Here is a 23,085-nt window from a genome sequence, read left to right as displayed (position 1 = left end):
TTGCTTGTTTAAATCGATCAAAATTTGGTTACTATAATTTCCCAGTGCCATGCATTAAAAAAAAAAAAAAACAACAATCCTTAAACCTTAGATCTGTGTTATTCATTTTGTGTGGTTCAGAATAATGGAGTTTACTCTATCAGCACAATTTAGAAAGTTGTCACAGAAACATATATGTAATTGACCTAATTCTCTTACTATCAACACTAATTCTGCTGTATAATAAAGCAGTCCACCCATCCATTTCCCCAACCCATTAAAACAAATAGCTGAACACTGTTTATTCCCTATATGTCTTATATGCTGAGGGGTTAAATCTGATCTCTTAAGTGTTTCCTGCCTCACTTCCTGATTTTAACCTCATATTCATGATATTTTTCTGCTGGTTCATCACAGATCCTGCCAGTTGTGGAGGCCCAGTTTCCATTTACCCAGGTGCCCCAGGCTTTTCAGAAGTTGGAGGAGGGCCACGCCAGAGGGAAGACGGTAGTCAGGGTGGCTAAAGAGGACGACAGACAGGCCGAAGAGTTGGCGCAGATCAGTCGCACGGAGACTGCTGAGTCAGAGCAAGAAGGGCAAGAAACAGCCAAACAAAACTAGACACAGCAAGCGGAGTGCCAAGAGAATTAAACTCCTGTGATTCCTCTCACCTTCACAAGGCTGCTCCTGATAGTAACAGCCTGTGTTGTTTTAAGTGATCAGGTGCTGCTGTTGTGCAGCAGAACACAAGCGTGACCCAAGCTTGTAATGGGAGCAAGCCAAAGGCTGTCGTTCTTGTTAAAACTTACACCCTCCTGCACTGTCTTGAAGTTTTCACAAGGTGCTTGAGGTATGCTGCTTTCATGTTGTGGTGAAGATACTACAGTTACCAACGGCAGATTAATAGACACGATTCAGGTCAGCATCCAGCTGGTTATTACAAGCAGGCTTTTGTTACTTTTCTGATCGCTGCGTAATGCAAAATGTCTGTTTCAAACATAGTCACTCGGACTGTTTATCAATAGATGTTTTTATCCTTCAGTACCAGTTGAAATAGAAGCTGTACAAGACAGGTGACTATTTATTTATTTTTTTTTGCAATCTCCCTGTTGAGTTGTTGAACAACTACCACGAGCATGTTGTAACCAGAGGAATCTTTCTCATCGTCATGTTGCATCTCACATCATGTGAATGCAGCATACAGTGAGCTGAACAAAGAGAAAGTCATTATTTAGGGAAAAACAAATAATGAAACTTTAAATGTGAGGCACTTTGTATTTAGTCTGTACATTGTTGTAAACCAAGTGCAGTCTAGTCTGCTGTGCTATGTATTTAACAAAGTTATTGACAAAAATACTTTTATTCTGAAAACAAAGGAGTTGTATGCTATATGGTTTTGATTAAACAAAGGAAAAAAAAGACATTGGAAGTTTTTGTTTCATGCAGCTACAAAGTAAGGCAACATATATGTATGTATGTATGTATGTATATATATATATATATAACATGACATTTCATAAAATGATGTGAAAAAGTGTTAACACTGTTTAAGTTAATTAACATCAGGCAAACAGATTTACTTAATGAAAAGAAAAACCTCAGGATATATTATCTGAAGTGTAAACTATGGTGTAAAGATCAGACTCCACTATTTGTTTGGTCAGTGGGTAGTAATACATTCTAATGGATTCATCCATAACTCTCCATGTCGACCACCTCGTTGTTCTCCCGCAACAAAGGCTGAGCGTCTTCAGTGACGAATCTTGTCCTTGAGCATTTGTCTTGAAGCTGCATAACGGAGCCTCTAGCAGAGCTGTGCCTCTGATAATATTAGGGATCCAGTCCAGCAGCTCATACTGTATATTTTTATATAATCTCCACATTCCACCTTTGATGTAGTTTATGTGGATCAAGTGTGTTTAGAATGACTTGGTTTTTGTCATAGTGATGGCCTCCTGAAACAGAGAGATGTTTTATCATTCATTAACTCTTACATTTGTGTGTGTAAAATATAATCACAAGTCTTTCAGAGTACTAAGCGTACATATCAAATTTGAACACCCTGTAACTAACATTATTTAGTCCACAAGGTGTCACTAATTGACAGCGATGGAAACAGAACCAGATATAAATACCCAGTTTTCAGTTCAAGTAAAACTCCAATACACAGAAAGTCAAAGAGTTAAAGTGACCATTCTTACTGTAATGTTTGTAAAACTGACTTGTTTTGGAGAAAAATTACGTTGGTTGCATAATTAATAGCAGCAGTAAAGTTATGTCACTGAACATAATGCATCTAGCATAGCTCATCCAAGGTCTTTTATACAAATCATACAATATGATGCGTTACAAAATAGGACGTGACTTTGAACATTGAAGAGAAATTGTTTTCTTTAAACGTGCGTGTCCTGCCACATATGAATGCTCACCTTTGACTTCTAGGACCAGGTTGGAGGTGGGGGTGTAACTGATAAAGCCCTCGGACGTGATGCTCCAGAGGTGGACCTGGTTGTCCAGCTCTGGGGTGAGACCCACACGGCTTCCTGCCATCATCATACTGCCACTGGGACTCAGGCAGCACTCCTCCAGCAGCTGGAAACAATGGGAGACGAGCTGATGAGTCATTTGGACTTTATTTGAGAGTTGGATTGACACGTGTTTAACATTTATACTCAACTTGGGTAGAGACTTTATACCAAATCAGTGGCCCACTGTTGAGTATTGCATAAGAAGTCCGTGCTTAAAAAATTGTGTTGAGTACCAGGAGTACCCGGTCTCTCAGTCTTAGTCTTGTATGACTTGCATGACCATTTTTGGACCTGGTCTTGCATCTGACCAGATTTTAGAATTTAATTGGATATGATTTAAATGGTCTGCATTGCGGCACTGCTTGTATAAAACCCCTGCTTTAAGTAAAGCTTTCTCAGTACTCATTCACAGCACTATTCACCCCTCAAACTCTATAAGAGTATCATGTTGGTGCTGGCACCTTGCAGTGGAGATGTCCATTCTGGTAGAACCAGATCTGCTCGAATCCATCATTCTCTTCTGTTTCTTGGATCCGCAGCAGCTTGACATCATCCAAATCGCCGGTCACTGACATCATGAGCCCCGACTGTCTGTTCCTTAAACGGAAGTGCACTTGCTTCTACTCAGAAAAAAACACATAGCCAAACACATAAAATCAGTGCTCCAACTCTGTGAGCGAAAGGGTCCATAATTGTTCAATCTAATGCTAACATACAAAACAGTTTTTTAAAGATGAAGGTAGAGCTGGTGTACAAGACATTTAGAGGTCTGAAAACAAATACTTCCACCATGCACACTCAAAGCTTTGTGCCCATTCTGGAGAATCAGGATATACCTGCATAAGAGGACGGAGGGATCCAATCTTCTGCCAGCTGCTCAACTTGCGCCAGTCAGGCACCTCCCCAGGTTTCAGCAAAATCTGAGCACCTCGATAGTTGATTCCCTCATATAATACCCACCTTGTGACAAAGAAAAACAGTCAAGACATCTTCAGCTGCTACAATGAAACCAACACCACTTCCTTCTCAGCTTTTCTCTTTGAACTCTGAGTGCCCTGAGTTAATCACTGTTAGTCCTAGAATATATCCTACTAACAACAGCATTTGTCAATGGAGACTCATTCCCTCTGTGAACATTGGTTCCAGTAACATTATGCTGTGTTTTGGCAAGTAGGTTTCCACCTAAGAGACCTGATTAAATGAAGGCCAAATAAAAAAATCAATCAAATCCATTAATTTCAATTGTTCTGATGCTGTAAACCCACTTGCATGTAGCACTGTGCCGGAGTTAATCTTCTACAATGTGCTGAGCTTCACGACTGTTTTTATTTTGGCTGATTTCCCGTCTCTTCTGCAGCAGGAATGTGTCACTCCAGAGCCAGCTCTGGCTCACTGTGAGCCCTTTATTTCCTCAGCATGGGCTCACACCTACGGTCTGAATCTCGCACATCAGCAGCAGGTTTCCATCACTGCTCAATCTGTCAGTGCTGTCATATGAGATGTGCCAACCCTTCACTCAACATCAAAAATAATTTGAATCTATGAAACATCATGTGTGAGCAAAAGTGCTACCTACCAAGGCTTTAACAAAAGTCACTCGAGGAAGCTGTCTTCACCACTTTGTCATACTAACAGACTGGGATTAAATACTCTTCTTGATAACAATTCAAGACATACACACAACCATGACTTCTTTTATTATGTCTCAATCCTCCATCTTTAATTCTGAGTCCCTTGCTTTGTCCATTGAGATTTATCTACTTTAACACTAACTCTGTACCTAATACAGTTACAGTAGTGGCACGCCGCATGAGTGTGCTTTGCATCCTGCAAGTGACTGTGCACTGGATGACAGAGAGCTTAAAAAAAGGTGCCACTACAGTATACGTGTGTGTAAAATAAAGGCTTTTAATGGCAGAAAAATGGCTTTGGGTTCACTCTCCAGTTGAAGCACACACACAGGCTGTTATGCATGAACCTGTCAAACTCACACCAAGCTTGGTGGGTAGCTGCTTTACGGTCCTGGAAAGCGAGTTACCACACAGCAGTTGTAATGTACTCACATGCCTCCCTCCACCAGCACAGACTGGACTCTGCTACAGCCTCCTGCCAGCTGAAGGTTGACTGATCCATCTGTCAGAACCACCCTCTTCCCCCGCAGACCGCACCGCTCAAAGAGAGTGATGGATGGCAGTGAGAACTCCTGTCGAGCCACAGAGAGAACGAGAGGAGAAAGAACATTAACTGATGGAGTGGGCAGAGAGCTTCAGGTCATGCTGGCTGAAATGAAACCTATTTGGAGGTTTCCCTGGAAACAAACCAGACTCGCACCCTTGTGCTTCCTGGAATTTATTGCTTTCTGTTAACTGTAACAGCTTGTTTTCTAAATTGGCACTTATACTATAAGATTAGCAGCAATGGCTCATTTAATAGTGGATAGTAGTTTTTATGCAGAGGACAATGACAGATAAACTGAACTGGGAGGATTTTTAGATTGGGTGCCTTGCACATGATGCCGGTTTGGTGTATTTCCTTATGTTTAATATTGTCAGTAACCACATATAACTTAGCCCTGAATATCTTTGCAAATAAATCACACTTAATCACTGTTAAAATGTTTGTTTTAAATTAAAAAAAAAAATTAAAAATCGAAAATCGCCCTGTGCATGAATGGTGCCATATACAGGAGGCTACCTGGTCAGATAAAATACTGTTGGCACTACATAGAACCACGCAATGTTTTATCAATATGAAAATGGAATATGTGTACTCATATATTTGACATTTATTTAGTCCTTTTTAGTCATTGTCATCTACAAGAACGTCCAAGAGTGCATAAAAATAAATAAATGATTATTTAAAGCTAATGTGACAAACAGTTGCTACATCAAATACAAATCGATCTAATGACCAAAAATTGTTGCATTAATTTAGGTGGACCACCCCCAAAAGGGCGTGGATGCTAAAGATGTTAAAATAATTAAAAAATAGGGGAAAAAAAACAACTTACAAAGCCAACAGTCTGCAGCGACAGGATAGAGGCGTTTTCATGGAAACAGCCCATTGCCTTCAGGTCTGGGTAACTCCCCAGTTCTAACACATACATCCTGCCAGTGAAGTCCCGGCCCTCAAATGCCAGCCAGCTGAAAGTCATTTGCATTCATTCACAAACAGAGAAACACATTAACAAACACATAAGAGAGGAGCAAAAAATGAGACTCATATTCACGACTGATGAAGAAAGATGCTTTATGATGCATTTAACACTATTTGCATAATGGCTGTTTCCAGTTTTAATTGAAGTGATGTACATTCAAGTACATGCTGGCACGCAGTGAAAAATTATGTGCATCTGAGCAAGATTATTCATGCTTGAGGATGAACAGCTTCCTGTATTCACACCTACGCACAGCACTAAGCAATTTATTAAATCATGAATGGATACTGCATTATAAAAAAAAGCAAGACGCACTGTATATCACAAGCTGCTGCCTCATGGGACATTTTTCAGTAAGTGGAGCAGTGACAGCCTGTAGCAGATCCTGAGTCACTGAGATACTTTTGTAATATGAGCAATATGCAGCTACAATTGCATCAGATCACTTTTGGGAAATCCAAAAGGGGCTATTCCTATATCATGATAAAATAAAAAAACAACTATATTTTGCCCACGGTGTGCAGTATTTCTCACCTGCCAGCCAAAACTTTGCAGGAGGCAAAGGAGAAGCCGTCCTGCAGGGAGGCCACGCTGTCCTCCAGAGCCAGGACAGAACCTTGCAAACCTGGTTCAGAGAAAAGCTGCACCTGAGGCACACACACAGCAAGACAACAAGAGTGAGTCATCCAGTGCACGAGTCCTTTACACCCAACATCAGATAGGATGGACAGTATCTCATCCAGATTAGATGTGTTCTTCACCTACCTTAAACTTGGCTGCATTCTCAAAATAATCCTGAAAAAAAAAAAAACAGCTATTTAATGAGACTCGTTAATATGCGCTGAACTACAACAGAAATGTATTAGAAAACAGTTCATTTGCACATTTCTACTTGAATGTTATGTGTAAGTTCATATGTGGGACGGACATTGGCATCTTTCTTTCATAACTGTGTAATTGGTCTTGGTTTGAAGAAAGGGTATAATCTTACTGCATAATACCTCTGAAGTTCACAGGCAAAGGCTTGTCAAAGACACGGTGCCTGTCGGTCATCATCTGGTTTGAAATCGAAGTAGCTTCATGATGACTCACCTTTGAGATCTAAGATGTTTTTACTTTCAGTCGCGTGACAAGTACTTTCCTCCTTTCCTCTCTCTCTTTCCTTAATTTAGCCTCATTTTGCCTGTGCCTCATGCTCCCAAAGATAATCTACTGCATAAAGGTTTATCTGTCCCGCCAGAGATTCCTGCTGTCCATCTCAAATTTTGATTTGGTCACAAGCTTGAGTGTTGTGACCGGTCACGTGCCATGAAAGGGTTTGGTTAGCCAAACTGGGACTACCAGAGGAAGTGAGAATACAGCAATACTGCATGATCATTAATCACAGAATGCTAAAAGTACAAGTGATGTGATTATCTGAAACTAAGTGTGCCACTCAAGCGAACACTCTGCCTGGTGCAGTGGTTGAACATAAAATTTCGTTGTTACAGAACAACCTGTCTAATTGTTCCACCAGAGCAAAACATCACGATTTCATAACTTCACCTGAGTCACTGCTCTTACCAACACAACAGGCATTGCTGAGGTAACTCTGGGCTGCAGCGCCCCCCAGTCCTCTGGGGTTCCGTACAGGCCTTTTTCCAGGATGTAGGACTCACCACAAAAGCCTGGCTCCACAAACACAACCCAGCTGAGAGAGGAAGAGGAGAATAATCACCCTTTAATTTTGCACTCACATTTCAGAGTTGTGTTTTCTCCTTTTTTTCCATCCTATCTCAATTTGTAGACAAACACGGCCTTTGATGCACCCACACTTGCTAACAGTGGAAACCACAAGTATTCACAGTGAGTGAGTCCAAATGATGCTCATTTCTTGTGTGTGTCAAAAATTCTTGGTCAGAGTCCAAATTGATAATAGCCTTCCGTATGATAGTATCTCAGCAGTTATGTACTGCATGTACTATCTTGGTAAATGTGGCATATCTTGGGAAGCCAACCGCGAGTGTGTGTTGTTGTGCACAGTTTGGTTTTTCTTCCCCCAAAACAGACGGAGGCTGTTTGCAATTGTGGGCCTGTGTGTGTCCGAATGTGCTACACTACAAACAAGTCACTCTCAGCAAAACACACTGAGGCAGTCGGAGAAACGGCAGCACGACATGGGCGAGGCTGTGCGATCTAATAACAGGCTAGCAGCAGAGCAAGAATAACCCTTCAGTGCTGTGAGAGTCCTGCCTCCTGAAGAAGGACGAAATGTTCCACTCTACATTATTCATTGTTTTCTTAGTCTCTCCCTTGGGTAGGAACAATCAGCATGTTCTGCATTTGATAACTCTGATTTGAATAATAATTCGCGTTTTTCTGATTTGCTTCTGTTTTTTTCAGCTGATCGTAGCATCGGGAAACAAAAATAGGAACGGCTAGGGGGACACAGGCACTAATTTGTGAGACATAACACTTAATACGAAAACACCATCCCATTACAAATAACAGCCTTTGCTAATGGTGTTTAGGTGCCTTGGAACTCTTCCTCCACACCCTGCACTAATTTCATTATTCCAACTGCTAATGGGTGTGAGGCAGTATGCTTCAAAACCAACATACATTGACAAGAAGTGAGGTGCGGCAGACTAAACATTAGGGAATTAGGTAATCTGTCTCGACCTGTCAGCATGGGTGTGGCAGCCTAACCATTTTGCACCTGAGCTGCAAAGAACGGCAATAAACCACACAAGACTTCGCTAAAACTGTAACCTAAAGTAATTATCAGGTTAGAGGAACGCAGCTTAAAGCATGCACTTAACTGTAAGTAGCAGATGGACAGGTAGGGAATCAAGAATACCTCTACAGAAACATACCTCAAGTCTTTCTGTGGAAAGACAGCTGAGGAATTTAAATAAACAGAGATAGATTTGAGGTAGAAATAATAATCCTTTGAGCGAGCAAACCTTTCATTTCCCATTGCTGTTCACACAGCAGTGAAAGACACAAGGGTAAGTATTATACTTGTCACTTACACGCCACTGATGACATCAATAGACTGCGTCCTGACGCCATAGCCTGTGTTGTCCATGTTAATAACGGGCACTGTGAGGTCAAGGTTGACTCCCAGTTCGCCAAAATCTCTGTCGCTGAACATTTTGAGGTGTGGCGTCATGAAATCCTGCAGCACAAAAACAACAGTCTGGTGAAAATTTGACAAGCATCACACCAAGCTGCTTTACAAAATATATATACCAGCATCTGAGCATTTAGAAAAAGAGTCAGCATACTCTGAGGCAGTGGGTCTCAACCCTTTTTTTTGTCCCTTTAGAAACAGAAAAAGTGTCATGTCCAGTATCCCACTATGAACCAAATAAATGTTCATCAACCATTAACAACACCGGGGAAATTACCAGCTAAACAGCTCAAGCTTAACATTCCAAATAATATTATCAAGGGCACAAAGAGGATGTTTCCTTTCACCAACATGAGCTTCTGTTGCAGTTCATCTTACAAATATTGCTTTGCTGTCTGAATACATCTTAATAACCTGGATATTGATAGCCCTGAAAGTGTGAAAGAACTTGGTTATTTGTTTTGCCCACATGAGTCTATTTAATTTTACTTTAAACATTTTCCACTTAGACATGTGCGCCACACTCTGTAATGGTTCTGTGCCCCACTAGGGGGGCCTGGTAGTTTGACTACCACAGCTTTGGGGTTTGACTGGTAAATTAGTTTACCCAAAATATTAAGATGAAATTGATTGGTTTATGAAATATTGGGCCAAAGCAAAAGTCAGCAGTTCCCACTGGTAATACTGTGAATTTGATTCTCTTAACACCGCTTCATTAAAACAAAACTTTGTTGTCTTTGCTATTTTATGTATGTTTTTGTTCAACACAGTTTTTATGAATCAATTCTCCAATAAAAACATTAGTAACCCTCAGAGGTAGAGATAGGCTGGATCCCCCTGCTCCCCAACTCCACACACTGTCTATAATGAGAGTTTATATGGAAAGTGTTGGTCTCCCTTGGCCTGAATGCATTTACATGGATTTTCCAGTCTGACAAGAATAAACTTTTAGTGTGTATGGGGGGGGGGCACTGTGGTCAAATCATAATTGAGACATTACACCAGTATTACAAGCTAACTCTGGCTAAACTGTGTATATTGAGTTAACCCATTATGCAACTCACAGTCAGTATTGGTCGAAGTGACAGGAGCTGCTCTGAGCCCCCCCAGTCACTGCAGTCCAGGTACTCTCCTTCCTCCAGGATGTGCTGCTGGCCTTCAAACCCGGGCTGGCTGTAGCCCACCCAGCTGCAAGGACAGAAGTGCAGCGATGTTGCTGATTAGAGCTGTGTTTGTAAATCGTGACTGCATTGCATAACCTCAAAATCACGTCTGGCAGAAAAGTTAGTCCTGAATAAACCTAAACTGATCCCGTGCAAGCACAGAGACTAAGCTACGCAACAGAAGAAAAAAGACTCACAGTCCTCCGATGATCTTTAAAGAACCCACAGACTTCAGTTTCTTTGAGTTGTGGTTTGATTCATCTGTAGTAATGTCTTCTTCACTTTCACAAAAGCTGAAAATGTCACTGTCGATTTCCAAACAGGAGCCCTCAAAGCCAGGCTTCTCATACACCACAGCCTGTAACAGAGAAAGGACAGGGCTTAAATTAATCTGTAGTGTCTTCAGTTTTTTAATCTTTGTTCGAATACACACAATTAAGTTATTTTACTCATAGTAAGACACCTTATGCCACTACAAGATAGTCATTTGCACACACACAAAGGTTTCCTGTGGTTCAGTATAGCCACAAATGATGAACTGCAGTGAAAAAAAGACATAAATAGTCAACCATGGATACTTGGACTGCTAGGCATTTTTGAGCACAATATTTTGAACAAGTGCTCTTTAGTGATTTCCACCTTGTACGACTGTTAAATAACAGTTGAATCTAAAAAGGGTTCTTTATCTTTTATTTGGAGGTCAGCAAAAATACTCTGCAGTTACATTACAGAGTCCACGGCATTGCATTTATTTTTTGCTTGAAATAAGACGAACACAAAACTGAATAGAAGAGTGGGAATGCAATGCATGCAATTATAATCAGCAGATTAAGAGCATAGACCATTCAAGAGAGGCAAAGTAAAACCCTAAAATGGCATGCCGATCCTACCTTGACTTCAGTGGGATTCTCAACTTTGAAACCACCCTGGAACAGAGACATCAGCATCAACAACCATTTTCTTCTCTTATTAAATGTACACTGTAAAAAGCGAGGCAGCAACTACACAAATAGTTCTATTTTCTCAGAAATAATGTCAGATAAGACACAGAACATGTCGAACTGAACTTTTGTCCCTGTGGGTAACCACTTACTGCTAATGGCTTGAGTGTTACATGAATGTGAGGACGAAACATTATGGGAATCTATCCAACAGTTTTCAATAGGTTATTGAACTATCCTCTGCAGTGTACATTAGATGTTCAGCAAAAATACACACCATTTTAAGTGGTCTAAGCGATCCAACGAATGGTGACGGGAAGCCCCAGGTCTCAGGAAAAGGGTACACTCCTGTCTCCAGCACAGCTAGCATGCCCTGGAACCCTGGGTCACTGAACACCAGCCACCTGAACGACAGAGGAACACCCACATTAAGCTTTAAGCCAAAAGGTCCCCTCACATTATGCCTAACTATGCTTCTTGGCGGTTTAAAGCTGTGAGTCATGACCTTGCATTGCTGGTTGCTTCCATAAAACAATGCCAAGGCATCATTGACAGAACAAAGAACAAACACACTGCTATCTGGTTTTGCACATCAGCAGCTACAGGTATGATTGGTAATGTTGCTAGGTAAACTAAGATTTATTAGGTCAGGGCAGTGTTTTAATTGGATATTATATATCTCTCTCAGACGTGAGTCATCCAACTACTCAGAACAAAAGCTATTTGTTTAAGAATAAAATATCTTGGGAATAGCAGTTCAAAGCATTTTCTTTTGCTATTCATTTTCACTGTGGGCAGCCATTGTTGGCGCTATGCCCCTACCTCTGGCATTTTGAGCCATTATGTAGTGCAGCACAATGTCTCATACTAATCACCACATGTGAGCCTCTGGCAGTAAAAATAAACCCAGCTCATTCAGTCCACACTGAAGAAGTGATACCAAAAACCAATGCCAACCTTCCTGTGCTGAAAGATACTGTGTATAATAACATGAGCCAATGGCTCTGTGTGGTCAGTGAACTCGACTGAGCCAGGGGAATGTTACAGTAAATTTGTCACGTTCAAAACAACATCTGCTGAAGACTCGCTCCACTGTAGGAGGAGCTGCTGTGGCAGAAGTATATGGAACTGAGCAAAAATGAGCTGGCATTTGACAGCAATTAGTTTTGCTGAGAAACACTGAAACAATCTTGAAAATGTTAGCTTTCTACCAAAGGTGCCAAAGTAAACTTACAAAAATAGCTGTCATTAACCTACTTAGGGGAAGGGCATAAAATGTCCTGAATGCCTTTGTCAGTCACGTGGAAAAACATTTTCCCCTTTGCCAAAGTCTCTCCACACCTTCGTCTGTTTCTCACTCTCCATCTAGTCTCCACTTCTCCACTCTGCTTTGCAAGTGCCCCCACACCCACTCTCTCTTTTCAAACATGCAACGGCAGGACAGACATTCCTGAATAGACAGATGAGTGAGAGTCAAACCAAAGACAAAGATGTACACTGAGGAATGCAGTAATGATTATTATCTCACAGCCATTTATCAGAGCCAAACACTGAGAACATCCCATTAAAAAGACAGCTTTACGGTGTGCACAGCTGGCAAGACTTTTAAAGTCCACTCCTCTCGTGGGTGTAGTCATTGCCGATGCAAAAATCAATGCGGAAAAAATTGATTGTCTCATTACCTGCAGCTTATGCTTAACGCCTACAAAGCAGTGACACTATACGTTTGTTCTTTAGTGCCTAAATGAAATGCATTTCAAATAAAATCCAATCTGCACAAGCTTACTTTCTACCACTCTGATCAATCACAAAAAGTAGACCATGTATCTTGCTAATGACTTGATTTCTTCAGCCTGTTCATCACTGGCACGCACAATTCGCCAGAGGTCAATCACAAAGATCTGAATGATTGGTTTTGCTGAGCCATACTTACACCCCAGAGTGCACCTGGATGGAAGCAGTGCTCAGTGGGATGCCAAACGAGCCTGTCTCTACTGTGTCATCGTGGTAAGGTGTTACTCTGCCGTGGCCCTCCGGTTCAGTAAACAGATCAATATGGGGGATGCTGTAATCCTACAGAGAGGGGGAAACAAACACAGCAATCAGAAGGGGCCAATACTAGTTGTTAAATCATTCCTTTGCAATGTAGCAAATTAAGACCTGAACTAAGCAGAGTCTGGAGTCTGGCCTGAATATCAATAAAGAAATATCGCTTATTAGCTACATTTCAGAGGGACATGTGAGGTGACGACGCTGTAGATGCTGAAATACTGAGGGCTAAATGAGGTGGAAGTATTTATCCAGCGCACTCACCCAGACAGCAAGTCGAGCAGAGCCAATCAACATTGGTGGGCTGCTGTGGGGTTCTGTCTCCGGCCCAGGCTCTGCCCACACATTTGTCAATTCAATGGCCCCCTCCTCCAAGGCGATCGAGCGTCCCTGGAAGCCAGGCTTCTCGTAGAGCACCCAGCTGTAGTGAATCACATGGCAGAAACAGATAATTATATACTGGAAAAAAGCAATAATTTTACGGAATACTCACATTTGCTTTCTTGTCAAAAGTTTGAAGTGCTTATGTATTTATCTAGTAAATATGAAACTACAGCAGGATAGTTTAATGTAGCATTAGGACTGGAAACGGATCGATAACTAGCCTGGCTCTGATCAAACAAAACAAAGCCTGTCTACCAGCACCTCTAAAGCTCACTAATTAACATATTATATTCAAATCAATACATTTGCCTTAATTGCTACAACAGTTTCTACAACAATGTTGCCAAAGCATCAAAAAATTTAAAAATAGGGAGCAAAAAACTATTTGTCTGACAATTGGGACAGTAGTCCAATGCACACAATAACATGAACATCAACACAACATCAAAACTGATTTTCCAGTCATATGCAGTATATACGGTTTATCCTATATCCTCTAATACATATATATACACCCATTCATTACAGATCATATCATACTGTGTGAGTGTGTGTGCGAGTTTGTGTGTGTGTGTTTCTGTCACTCGCTGTCCCTCAGGTTGTAGCATGTTGATATATGATATATACGTTGATATTGGCCAGCAAGATTTGCCCTCTCTCCTTCTCCTAGGAGTATTTTTAATGTGGAGAGCTCATCAAGCTCTTTGAAATCTGAGACTACAGAGGTGAGCTGGTGAAAGTAAATCTTCCTTGTTTCATTGAATGGTTGACATTGTAGGAGGTAGTGTCGCCTGTTGAACAGTAACCAAATATTCTGTAAATATATCTCATTTGTTTGACCCATGCAAAAACTGAAGTGTAAAAACATCAGTTCATGCTTGTACAAGGTTATGTGTCACTCTATTTTATGACCAGGCAAGTAGCTTCCTGAAGTCTCTGCTGGTTGCTTGGCAAAAAAAACTTCAGGAAGTTACTGATCCTGGCCAAGAGATAGTCAAGTAAATAATCCCTCTGAACTGCAAGGATTTTACAGTTTTGTTTTAGAGGTGCCGGTGGGAGCACATTGTTACCGTTGGTAAGAGCAAGGCTAGATGTTTTCAGTCTTTGGCTTCTGGCTGTAACAGTATATTTAATGGACAGAAATGAAAGTGGTATCTAGTTCTATCTCTTTGCATGAAAGTGAAAGTGAACGAGCCTATTTACCAAAATGTTGAACAATGACTTGTAACGTTATTCAAGCAAAATAGTCGAAGTCATTGACTAATGACTGGACATAGTCGTCATTCAAATACATGAACATGCCAGTATGTAACTATCCATTTTGCTATTTTGTGAGAGTAGTCTAAAGACCTAGCTTTGATGTTAAAGGTATCCTGTGGAGGTTTTGACCACTGGTGGCGCTATTGAGCAAATTGTGCACGCGCACGAGAACATGAGCACAAACACAAGCATGTGGCACACATTCCTGCCAATGGTTTCACACTATTCTGCTGATCTAAATGTGGTGGTAACGTGCCAAGAAACCCAGCAACATCAGGGAAGAAGCAAACCCCTTGCGAGTAAACATGGATGTAAGCAATGCAGGTTTCAAAATAAACATTGCGACTCACCATCCTCTGACCACCTTCACGGATATGAGAGGCGAGAGCTGCAGAGACGTAGCATCTGCTACATCCCTGTAAATCTCATACGCCTGGCCGCTGAAATTAGCTTTCTCAAACAGCACCATCTGTGTAGAGACATGAAGGGCAGTGTCATGAAGAGGAATAATCAAAGGCAAAATGCATTACATGCTTACTCCTTCACATTAAATCATGATTCACTGAGTGCTGAGACGGACCTAATAGCGTGGCACTTTGCTTCATTTCTCTTTCATGCATAGAGTAAAAGAATGCTTTAATACGTGTGTACAGGTGCACAACAACCTGAACCACCAGGGCGGTAGTGTTAATGTAATGCATCACTTTCATGCAAGAGACATTCTTTGTTTATAACTCATCAGAGTACTGAAGTTCGTTTATTGTGAAATGCAAAAACCGGCTGCTCTGGAGGCTCTGTATTCAATAACACTGTCTTAATTTCACTCTAAAAGCCTTTATCAAATCAACCCTAAAATCTAATAATCTTTTCAGGCAGCTCTTTTTAATTTCTCTGTTAATGCCAGTCATGACAGTGGATCCCCAGCACAGCTTAAGCTGGAGTGAGACTCAACAGAAACAATGTGAAGGCAAGACACTGAAAGCGAGTGCCGGGAAAACTCTGTTTCTTGCAATAAATACTACTGAAACTCCATAACAATGAAGAACCACACGTTTCACCCAGCATTGGCAGCACTGAATTCAGTGATTGTAATCACATCCAGCTGAGCGTTTGCACTAGACTGTTTTTTTAAATGCTTTGTTTACCCCCAAGAACACCATATGAAAAGCAGATGTCTTCACAGAACAGAGAGTTGTCTGTCCGGATTCCTCTTTCAATCTTGTTTCTGTTCTACAGTGTGTGGGCAAAGCTGTGCCTACTGTACCTTTCCAGGGCGCTTGTGAAATCCTTTAGCTGCTCTTATCTGGAATGCACAAACGGACAGAATTATCACAGCGACAAAGACTGCAGAGCATGGCAAACATCTATAAAAATGTTAGAGAGGCTAATCTGCATTTGTTTGTGCAGCAGCTCTGTGCCTGTTGAATGGAGTGACATTTGCTTACAGGGACACTGGTGGGTACGTGGAGTTTACACTGTTTTAAATTTGTGTTCAGGCTCCACACTGGCAGTCATAGCCTGCACAAAGTTTCTTAACACAGCTTACAAAATAGACAACTTGTGAGTTTGGCAGCTTCAAATGGCAGCAAAAAGCCTGAAGAAAATCAACTACAGGAACTAGAATGCTTGTAACAAGTCAGTAACAATCACTGATTAATGATTTAAATAATTCTTTAAGAAAAGACGCCAAACGTTCACTTGCTTCAGCTTTACAAATGTGAATCATGTGAATATTTGTTTGCTTTCTTGGTCTTCTTTGGTAGTGAGCTGAATAACTTGGTTTTTTTTTCCAGGAAACATCTGAAGAAATTATTGGGAAATTATTAGAAAATTAAGAAAATGTAGAGTAAAGCATTACCAAAAGATTCGCTTGTTGCAGCCCCGCGCACAATACAGTTATTTTCCCTGGCTCAAATGAAATCAAAAGGACCAGTGAGACATAAGGTCCACTGTTGTGTGGATTTAGAAGCTTCCTTACTAACGACACCAGACACCAGAATGCAAATAGGGTACAAAAAACAGTACATCAAAGACATGCAAACTTTAATTTGCCAGACTAAATTATCAGGCATCCAGGTATCCTTTAATAGTATGCATGCCGCACACTTACATCATTACTAAGTGTCCCCTGTGGCTGCATCAGCTCGGGGACTTCAGGGTGTGTGGTTGGAGGAATCCCAGGAATACATGGAGGGACAGCTCCAGGAAGTGGCTTCACTGCCAGGTCTGCTTGATCTGCAGGGACTGGAGTTGACATATTTCCAACAACCTGATGCACAAACACAAACCTGTCAGGTAAGTATTAAAGTTTGTCCTTGTTTTCCTCTCTACTTATAAAAATGTATGGCAATCACATCTGTTGTTATATAGTTAGCAAGTAGTAGTATAAGTATTTCCTTTCATTAGACAATGACTATGTGCTACTTGTTGATGTTTATTGGTTAATAACTTGGCTTAACTTCAACTTGTCAAGGTATTTGTGTTGTGAGGAGAACTTCTTCAACACTCACATCATATCATATTACCATGAACGAAACATACAGGAAAACTAACCTCTGTCCTGACTTGCTCCTGTCCTTGTATGCTTTGCACTGATTTAGCTGCTTCTCGGGGGAGATACTTCTCCAAATAGTCTGGCAGCTTGATGTCGTTAAAGGAGGGAAGTGGAGGACCTGAGTCACTGACCACAGCCTCTGCAGCCCGGGCTTCCTCCCTGTTGCTCAGGGCAGGGCTCTGCTTAGCCAGTGTGTCTTTGAGTGGAGCAGCGGCTGTCGGGCTTGACGGGGGTGGCTGGGATAAAGGTAGAGGGCTTAGCTGGGGGGCCTCGCTAGGTGACACATCCCCAGAATCCGGGGATGAGGTACCTTCATCCTGTGTTTGAACTCCATTCCTCTTCCCTCTGAAGCTGGAGATGAGGCTGCTGAGGACACAGCTCCCCTCCAAGCGAGACTTCACCTTGATCTGATCATCTTTCTCTTCCTTAACCTCCTCTTCATCTTTGATCTTATCCCTGAGGCGAGAGCGAGTGTCCAGGCTACCGAGCAGTATGCTCCTGTCTGCAAAACTAGCCCTGGCAGGCTTTAGGCCTGATTTTGTCTCCTTGCTCTGGAGCCTGGCTAAGAAGCTCGGGGTGGTATCTATGGTGGACTTATTCTTCCTCAAGCCAAACTGAAACTCCTCGGGGTCGAACGTCTTCTCAAAGCGGTCCTCCTTGATGGCAGGCATTGCGAACGGAGGCTGAGGTGGCCGGAATTGGTTGTGTTTACGTGGCGGGAGGGAGAACGGTGCACAAAGTTTCTTGATTTTCTCAATGAAATCATCATCATCTAGCTCACCAGAATTGTCCAAAAGATTGCTCTCACTGCCGGAGGAGCTGAGTTTGGCCACTGAGACTTTGAGTTTTTGTTTGGGAACGTCCACATCCAGCCAGCTAGAGGGGGCGTCCTGTCCTTTGCTCAGTCCCCGTGGCAAATGCAGCTTCTTCATGGATGAATGCTGGATTGAGTCTGGGAGCTTATTTGCCTCTGGTGAACTGGGCGCTTTTGGAGTTTGACTCGGCTTGTTATTGACCGGTTCCTTTTCCACAGTGTGGAGCTGTGTGTGTGGGGAGTCGTACCCATTAGTAACAGGTGGAAGTTGATTCATTGGTGAATGGCGTGTTTTCCCAGCTGTGTTCGCTACCGCTTTAACTGTGGAGCTGGAAATGGTGCTATCAGAGGACCTGTCTGCTTTTATTTCTGCATCCTTGAGTGAAGTGATATCACTTGTGCTCTCTGTATTTTTTGATTCCTCACACTGTGGGCGACTAGGAGTGTGTTCCATGATATCTCTTGAGATTTTGATTTCTGGGGGCACTGATTTGACAGTTGAACCTCTCATCCCATCATCCTGCCCTGGTCCCTCGCTGCTCAAACACTTAGGAGTTGCCACACTGTGGGTCTGTGCAGTTATCAGTGGTGAAGTGTCATTAGCAGATTTTACATTCACTTCCTCTACGGCTGTAGTTTCTTTGGCGGTAGGCATGGAGCTAGAGAACTGTGCATCATTAGCTCCATGTGTACATGAGTCATCTGGTGAATTCTTCGTTTTTTCCACACACACAGACTCAGGCTGTGGCTCTGTTGCAATCACCACATGTTCTGTTTCTATTCCGGGGCTTTCTGCAGATTTTGTTTGCAACTCAGTAGACACATTTACTGATGTCTCTCCCTTCGGAGGCCCTTTATGTCTCTTGGTCCCACTCAGGGCATCATTACTCTGTGGATGTGCAGCCATCATCTCGGTGACCTCTCCGACCTCTGTTTGAGCATGGAGGTCTGATGATGATGTACCAGCCTTGTCTAAAGACTCAGAGGTTGGTTCTGGTTCATTGGTCTCTGGCTTTGTTATGTGTTTAGCCGGCTGTGTCTTTTCTTTTCTTCCATCCCGAGCAACGCTCCCCTCTGTCACTAAGATAGCATGTCTGTTGTCTGAGACCTTGGCCTTTGTGGTATTTTTATCAGAACATGGGAGCCGCTGAGGTTTTTCTTTGTCTTTCTTCTCAGTCAAATTTGTTTTGTTGCACTCCACTTTTTCTAATTTCTGCTCGTCTTTGCTCTCAGTCTGATTTATTAGTTCTGTGGCCTCATTTTTGGGTTCCTGTGTTTGCCCTGTGTCCTTTTTATTGGGTGGTCTTACTTTATCTTTACTTTTTTGTTCACAATGCATTGGTGACTCTTTAACTAATTTGGGATGTTCAACAGGTGGCCCTTGCTCCAGTGAAGGTTTCCTCTCAATATGTCGCTCAACCGCAGGTGAGGAGGGGGAGGCTGACGTTCCCCTGCTGTCCTTGGAGGCCGGTTCCCTCTCCTGTGTGAATAAAACACTGTCCCCCCCTGCCTTTTCCTCCTTTTGGGGTAAAATAGCGGGATCCTTGTCAATAGGCATCTTTGTTCCATTGCTACGAGCAGCAGTATCAGGTTCATCTTTGTTGACAGATGGTTGAGGCAGTCCCTCTTGCCTGTTGACCAGTTTGTCAATATTCCCCTTTTTAAATGAAGAATCTAACTGATTCTTCTGTTTGTCTAACACCTTCAATTCTTTCTTAAATGCTTTCTGTTTGCTATCAGGCTGTTTATCTGATGTATTTCCTCTGGCTTCATCAGACGGTAATGAGACTTTCTCTGTGAGCTGTTTGGAGGCAGAGGCGGTCTTGTCTTTATCATCCACTTGTCCTTGTTTTATAGCAGTGACCTCTGGCTTATTAGTGGAGCAGTCTGGTTTGTTTGCACTATTTGGACTGAGGGGACTAGTTGGTTCCTTATTTTTTCTTCTTTTGGAGCGGGAGCCTGTTCTGCCTAGGCCTTTGGACTGTGGGCTAATGCTGTTTGTCAGTTCTGCAGAATCGCCCGGTCCTTTAGCTGGAACATTTGCTTCAACACTGTTAGGCTTTGTTTTGGAGTCTGTTGTTTGTTCTTTGGGAATGTCACTTTTTTCCTCAACAGCAGTGGTAACTTGTCCATCTGGTTTAAATGTTATCTCTGCCATTGCATTTATCTGAATCTGCTCTTTAGAATCCCGTTTATCCTGATTATCCAGTTCTGGTGACTTTGATGCAGTGATTGCCACAGAGGTGGATTTTTGAGACATTCCTGTCATGGCTGCCTGCTGAGGCAGTCCTGCCGTGTGTTCTGTTTTAGATGCCTCTGTGAAGTTCCTAGCTCGCTCCTTGACTGTCATCGGCCTCTCCCTGGCGGGTGACGCAGAGCTGGACCTGGCCGCGCTATAGCGCTCAGCTGATCTTGACCTCTGGTCTGCCAACACAAAATTTGCTTTCAGCCTCTCCGTGGCGTTCCTGACCGGAGAGGCATCAGCACTCCTTGGGGTTTGGAAGATCTGCTTGTTGATCCCCAGTGCAGGCCGCTCAAAGAGGCTGATCTTATCTGCAATCCGGCCAACAACAGGTTTAGGCTCCTCATCGATTTTCTGCAGGTCATGTAATCTGTGTATGATTAAAGGTAGAGGTTTGAATTCAATCAAACATTTTGAAAAATTAAAAAGTTTAACTTGACTTGCTTAACAGCCTCAATATGCGCCATCTTGTCCGCCAAAGACAAACGTTAGTGTTTGGGTGATTTGATAAATCTAATCTGGCCTGTACTTTAATCTGACCCATATTTTACAGCGCCAGTCTTGAAGCACAGGGCTGTACTTTGTTTTATGACTCACAGCATTGTTTCATGGTGGATACACCTATGGCATTCCACCCACGCCATGTCTTGTTAGATAAAGGCTTGAAAGGTAAAATGTCTTATGATGTTGGAGGTTTACTTGTTGTAAAATCAAACATTATTTCTAACAAATAGTATATTTTAAGTGAAATGGAAATTAGAGGAAGATACACTGCAGTGCTGCATAGAAATGTTATGAGTCATTGATTCAATCATTCACAAATCACAACCTATAACCTGAATTTAACCAATCACATTTAAGTAAAGACTTACCTTGCACCAGTCTCTGTTTTGGCCTCATCATTGGTATTCTTCTTAAACTCCTCCTTGTCTCCCGCTGGACTTTGCTTAGGATTCAAAGGCACGTTTTTACTGAAAAGCTTCACCTCACTTCGAGAAACTTTAATACTCCGGCGTTTGGACTCAGGTGTCTCCGTCTTCCTTTCTACTTTGTAAAAACTGTCATTGTCTTCCATGTTTGCCTTCCCATCAGCCACACACGCCGGAGCGGCTGCAGTGACCAAGTTTGAATCTTGGAAGTTGTCCAACGGCTTGACTGTGTCAGGGCAGGTTGTCTTACTCTCCCCTCCTTCAGGTGAGGTCTGAGAGGTGGGCTTGTGCTTGGAGGAGGAGGAGGAGTTTACAGTCGACTCTCCCAGGGGAGCCTTTGGACTTTTGCCCTGGGGACTGGTCACTGAGTTATCTGATGCAGGGAATCCCTCTGCGACAGCTTGGGAAGTGGGAGGCTTTGTTTCCTGGGGGCTGTTCCCTCCATCTCCCTGAGAGTTCTTCCTGAGTTTCTTTCTGGCTGAGTTTTTTCGCCCCATGCTGTCTGCCTCGGTTTGCTCGTTATCAGGTTCGGCCTCAAACTGTGAGTCTTTGCGTGGTTTCAGTGACACTCCCACTAGGGCGCTGTAATAACTCTGTTTTCCAACCACGGGCCTCACATTCGTCCTTTTTTTCTCTGGGCTTGTTAAACTTGAGCTTTTGGATGAATCAAAACTTTGTGATTCCTTTGCCTTGCAGGTGACCTGTAGGGGTTTTGTTACTTTGGTGCAGACAACTTCCTGCCCGGGACAGGTGTCTTGACCGCTGTGAATCACACTGGTCTCCTCCAAGTACACATGAAGCCTCCTGCCTGTCTGGGCCTGTACTTGTGTCTGGACCTGAGCCTGGGCGTGGGCCTTGTCCCATACCACTCCCTGCTCAGAAGAGGAAGAGTGATGTGTCAGATGACTGGCATTCCTCTCAGGATTCCCGCCTCCTGAGGCACCGTTGCTGCTCTCCTCCCTCTGCTTGCCCTGCCCTATTCTCTTCTTCCTGCACTCCACAAACTCCTCCTCTTTTGGACCTCCTTCTGCTGTCTCAGTGCTGCTCGCAACGGAGCCGTCTCTGTGGGCAGACTGCGTGGCGTCCTCCTCTTCACAGGGGAAAACGTCTCTGGAGAAACCCGGTGGATTGGGATTGGAGCTCTGTCCCTTCTCCTCCTCCTCCTCCCACTGTGGCTCCCTTGCCTGGGACGTCACAGACTCCTCACTCTCCTCTTCTCCCTCTGACTTAAGAGCCTGATCGCTAGTTGTGGATTCATTTTCAGATGGACTCTTTGGACCCTTTCCCCTCCATGGAGAGAGCCAGCTCCCAAGACGGCCCAAGACCCCAGTACTTGGCTGCTCCTCTGGGCTCTCAGACTAAAGCAAAGCAGAGAAATAACTTGCATAAACTGCGTACACATGCAGTGGCAGTTAATAAACATGCATATTTCTGATGAATATGCGCAAACAAAATAAACTGACTGTTGTGGCACGTGGTAGTGTAAATATCATAAACTGCCAATGAACAAAGGAAGTGTATGCAGGCTTGGGATCTAAAGCGAACACAAGTAAAGGTTGTTTGTTCATAGGCATGTTTGTTCATTTTATAGTATGGCCATGCATATCTCAGCACAGCAAAGACATGCAGGAGTGCTTACCGTGGAAAATACCATATCATTCAGATTCTTTATGTAGGTTGTGAACATGATTTTGGTTTAGAACAAAAACTCCTAAAGAGCATAAAACAAAAAACAAAATCATTCCACCAGGATAAACAATAGCAGTGAGAAAGAGCAGAAAATGATCATTTAAAAAAAAAAAAAAAAGCATTCTCTGCCTTAGCAAAGTGATAGATCCATCCTTAACCCTCTAACTTTGAGCATTTCCCTCTGGCAGTAATTTCAAGATCAACTCACCCTTAATTAGACATAGAAGAAAACTTTTCGCCCAATTCCAAAGTATAAACCGCTGTCAGAGTGGAAAGCAGGA

The 23,085-nt window shown here is 42.6% G+C and overlaps 2 protein-coding genes across 3 annotated transcripts in view; one reads left to right on the top strand and one right to left on the bottom strand.

Annotated features, from left to right (window-relative positions):
- Positions 1 to 1,383, top strand: part of LOC139217637 (reticulon-4-interacting protein 1 homolog, mitochondrial-like) — a 9,922-nt gene extending 8,539 nt beyond the window's left edge. For both annotated transcript variants that reach the window (XM_070849012.1, XM_070849011.1), the window contains one exon: positions 397 to 1,383. In XM_070849012.1, coding sequence (XP_070705113.1) covers positions 397 to 600 — 204 coding nt within the window. In that variant the 3' untranslated portion in view covers positions 601 to 1,383. The remainder of the gene's footprint in view (positions 1 to 396) is intronic.
- On the bottom strand, positions 1,367 to 23,085 carry LOC139217636 (beta/gamma crystallin domain-containing protein 1-like). Its single transcript, XM_070849010.1, has 23 exons — positions 23,013 to 23,085; positions 22,755 to 22,826; positions 21,059 to 22,473; positions 17,130 to 20,556; positions 16,687 to 16,845; positions 15,841 to 15,879; positions 14,927 to 15,045; positions 13,197 to 13,353; positions 12,817 to 12,956; positions 11,161 to 11,287; positions 10,833 to 10,868; positions 10,140 to 10,300; positions 9,844 to 9,967; positions 8,679 to 8,824; positions 7,228 to 7,354; positions 6,430 to 6,459; positions 6,199 to 6,311; positions 5,518 to 5,650; positions 4,571 to 4,710; positions 3,344 to 3,467; positions 2,969 to 3,127; positions 2,409 to 2,571; positions 1,367 to 1,934 (listed from the first exon to the last, which is right to left on the bottom strand). Exons 2-23 carry the CDS (start codon positions 22,800 to 22,802, stop codon positions 1,846 to 1,848), a joined length of 7,176 nt encoding a protein of 2,391 aa, XP_070705111.1. The 5' UTR covers positions 22,803 to 22,826; positions 23,013 to 23,085; the 3' UTR covers positions 1,367 to 1,845.

The sequence above is a fragment of the Pempheris klunzingeri genome, chromosome 18, assembly GCF_042242105.1.
Source record: "Pempheris klunzingeri isolate RE-2024b chromosome 18, fPemKlu1.hap1, whole genome shotgun sequence".
NCBI lineage: Eukaryota > Metazoa > Chordata > Actinopteri > Acropomatiformes > Pempheridae > Pempheris > Pempheris klunzingeri.
This window is presented reverse-complemented; position numbering and strand designations above follow the sequence as displayed.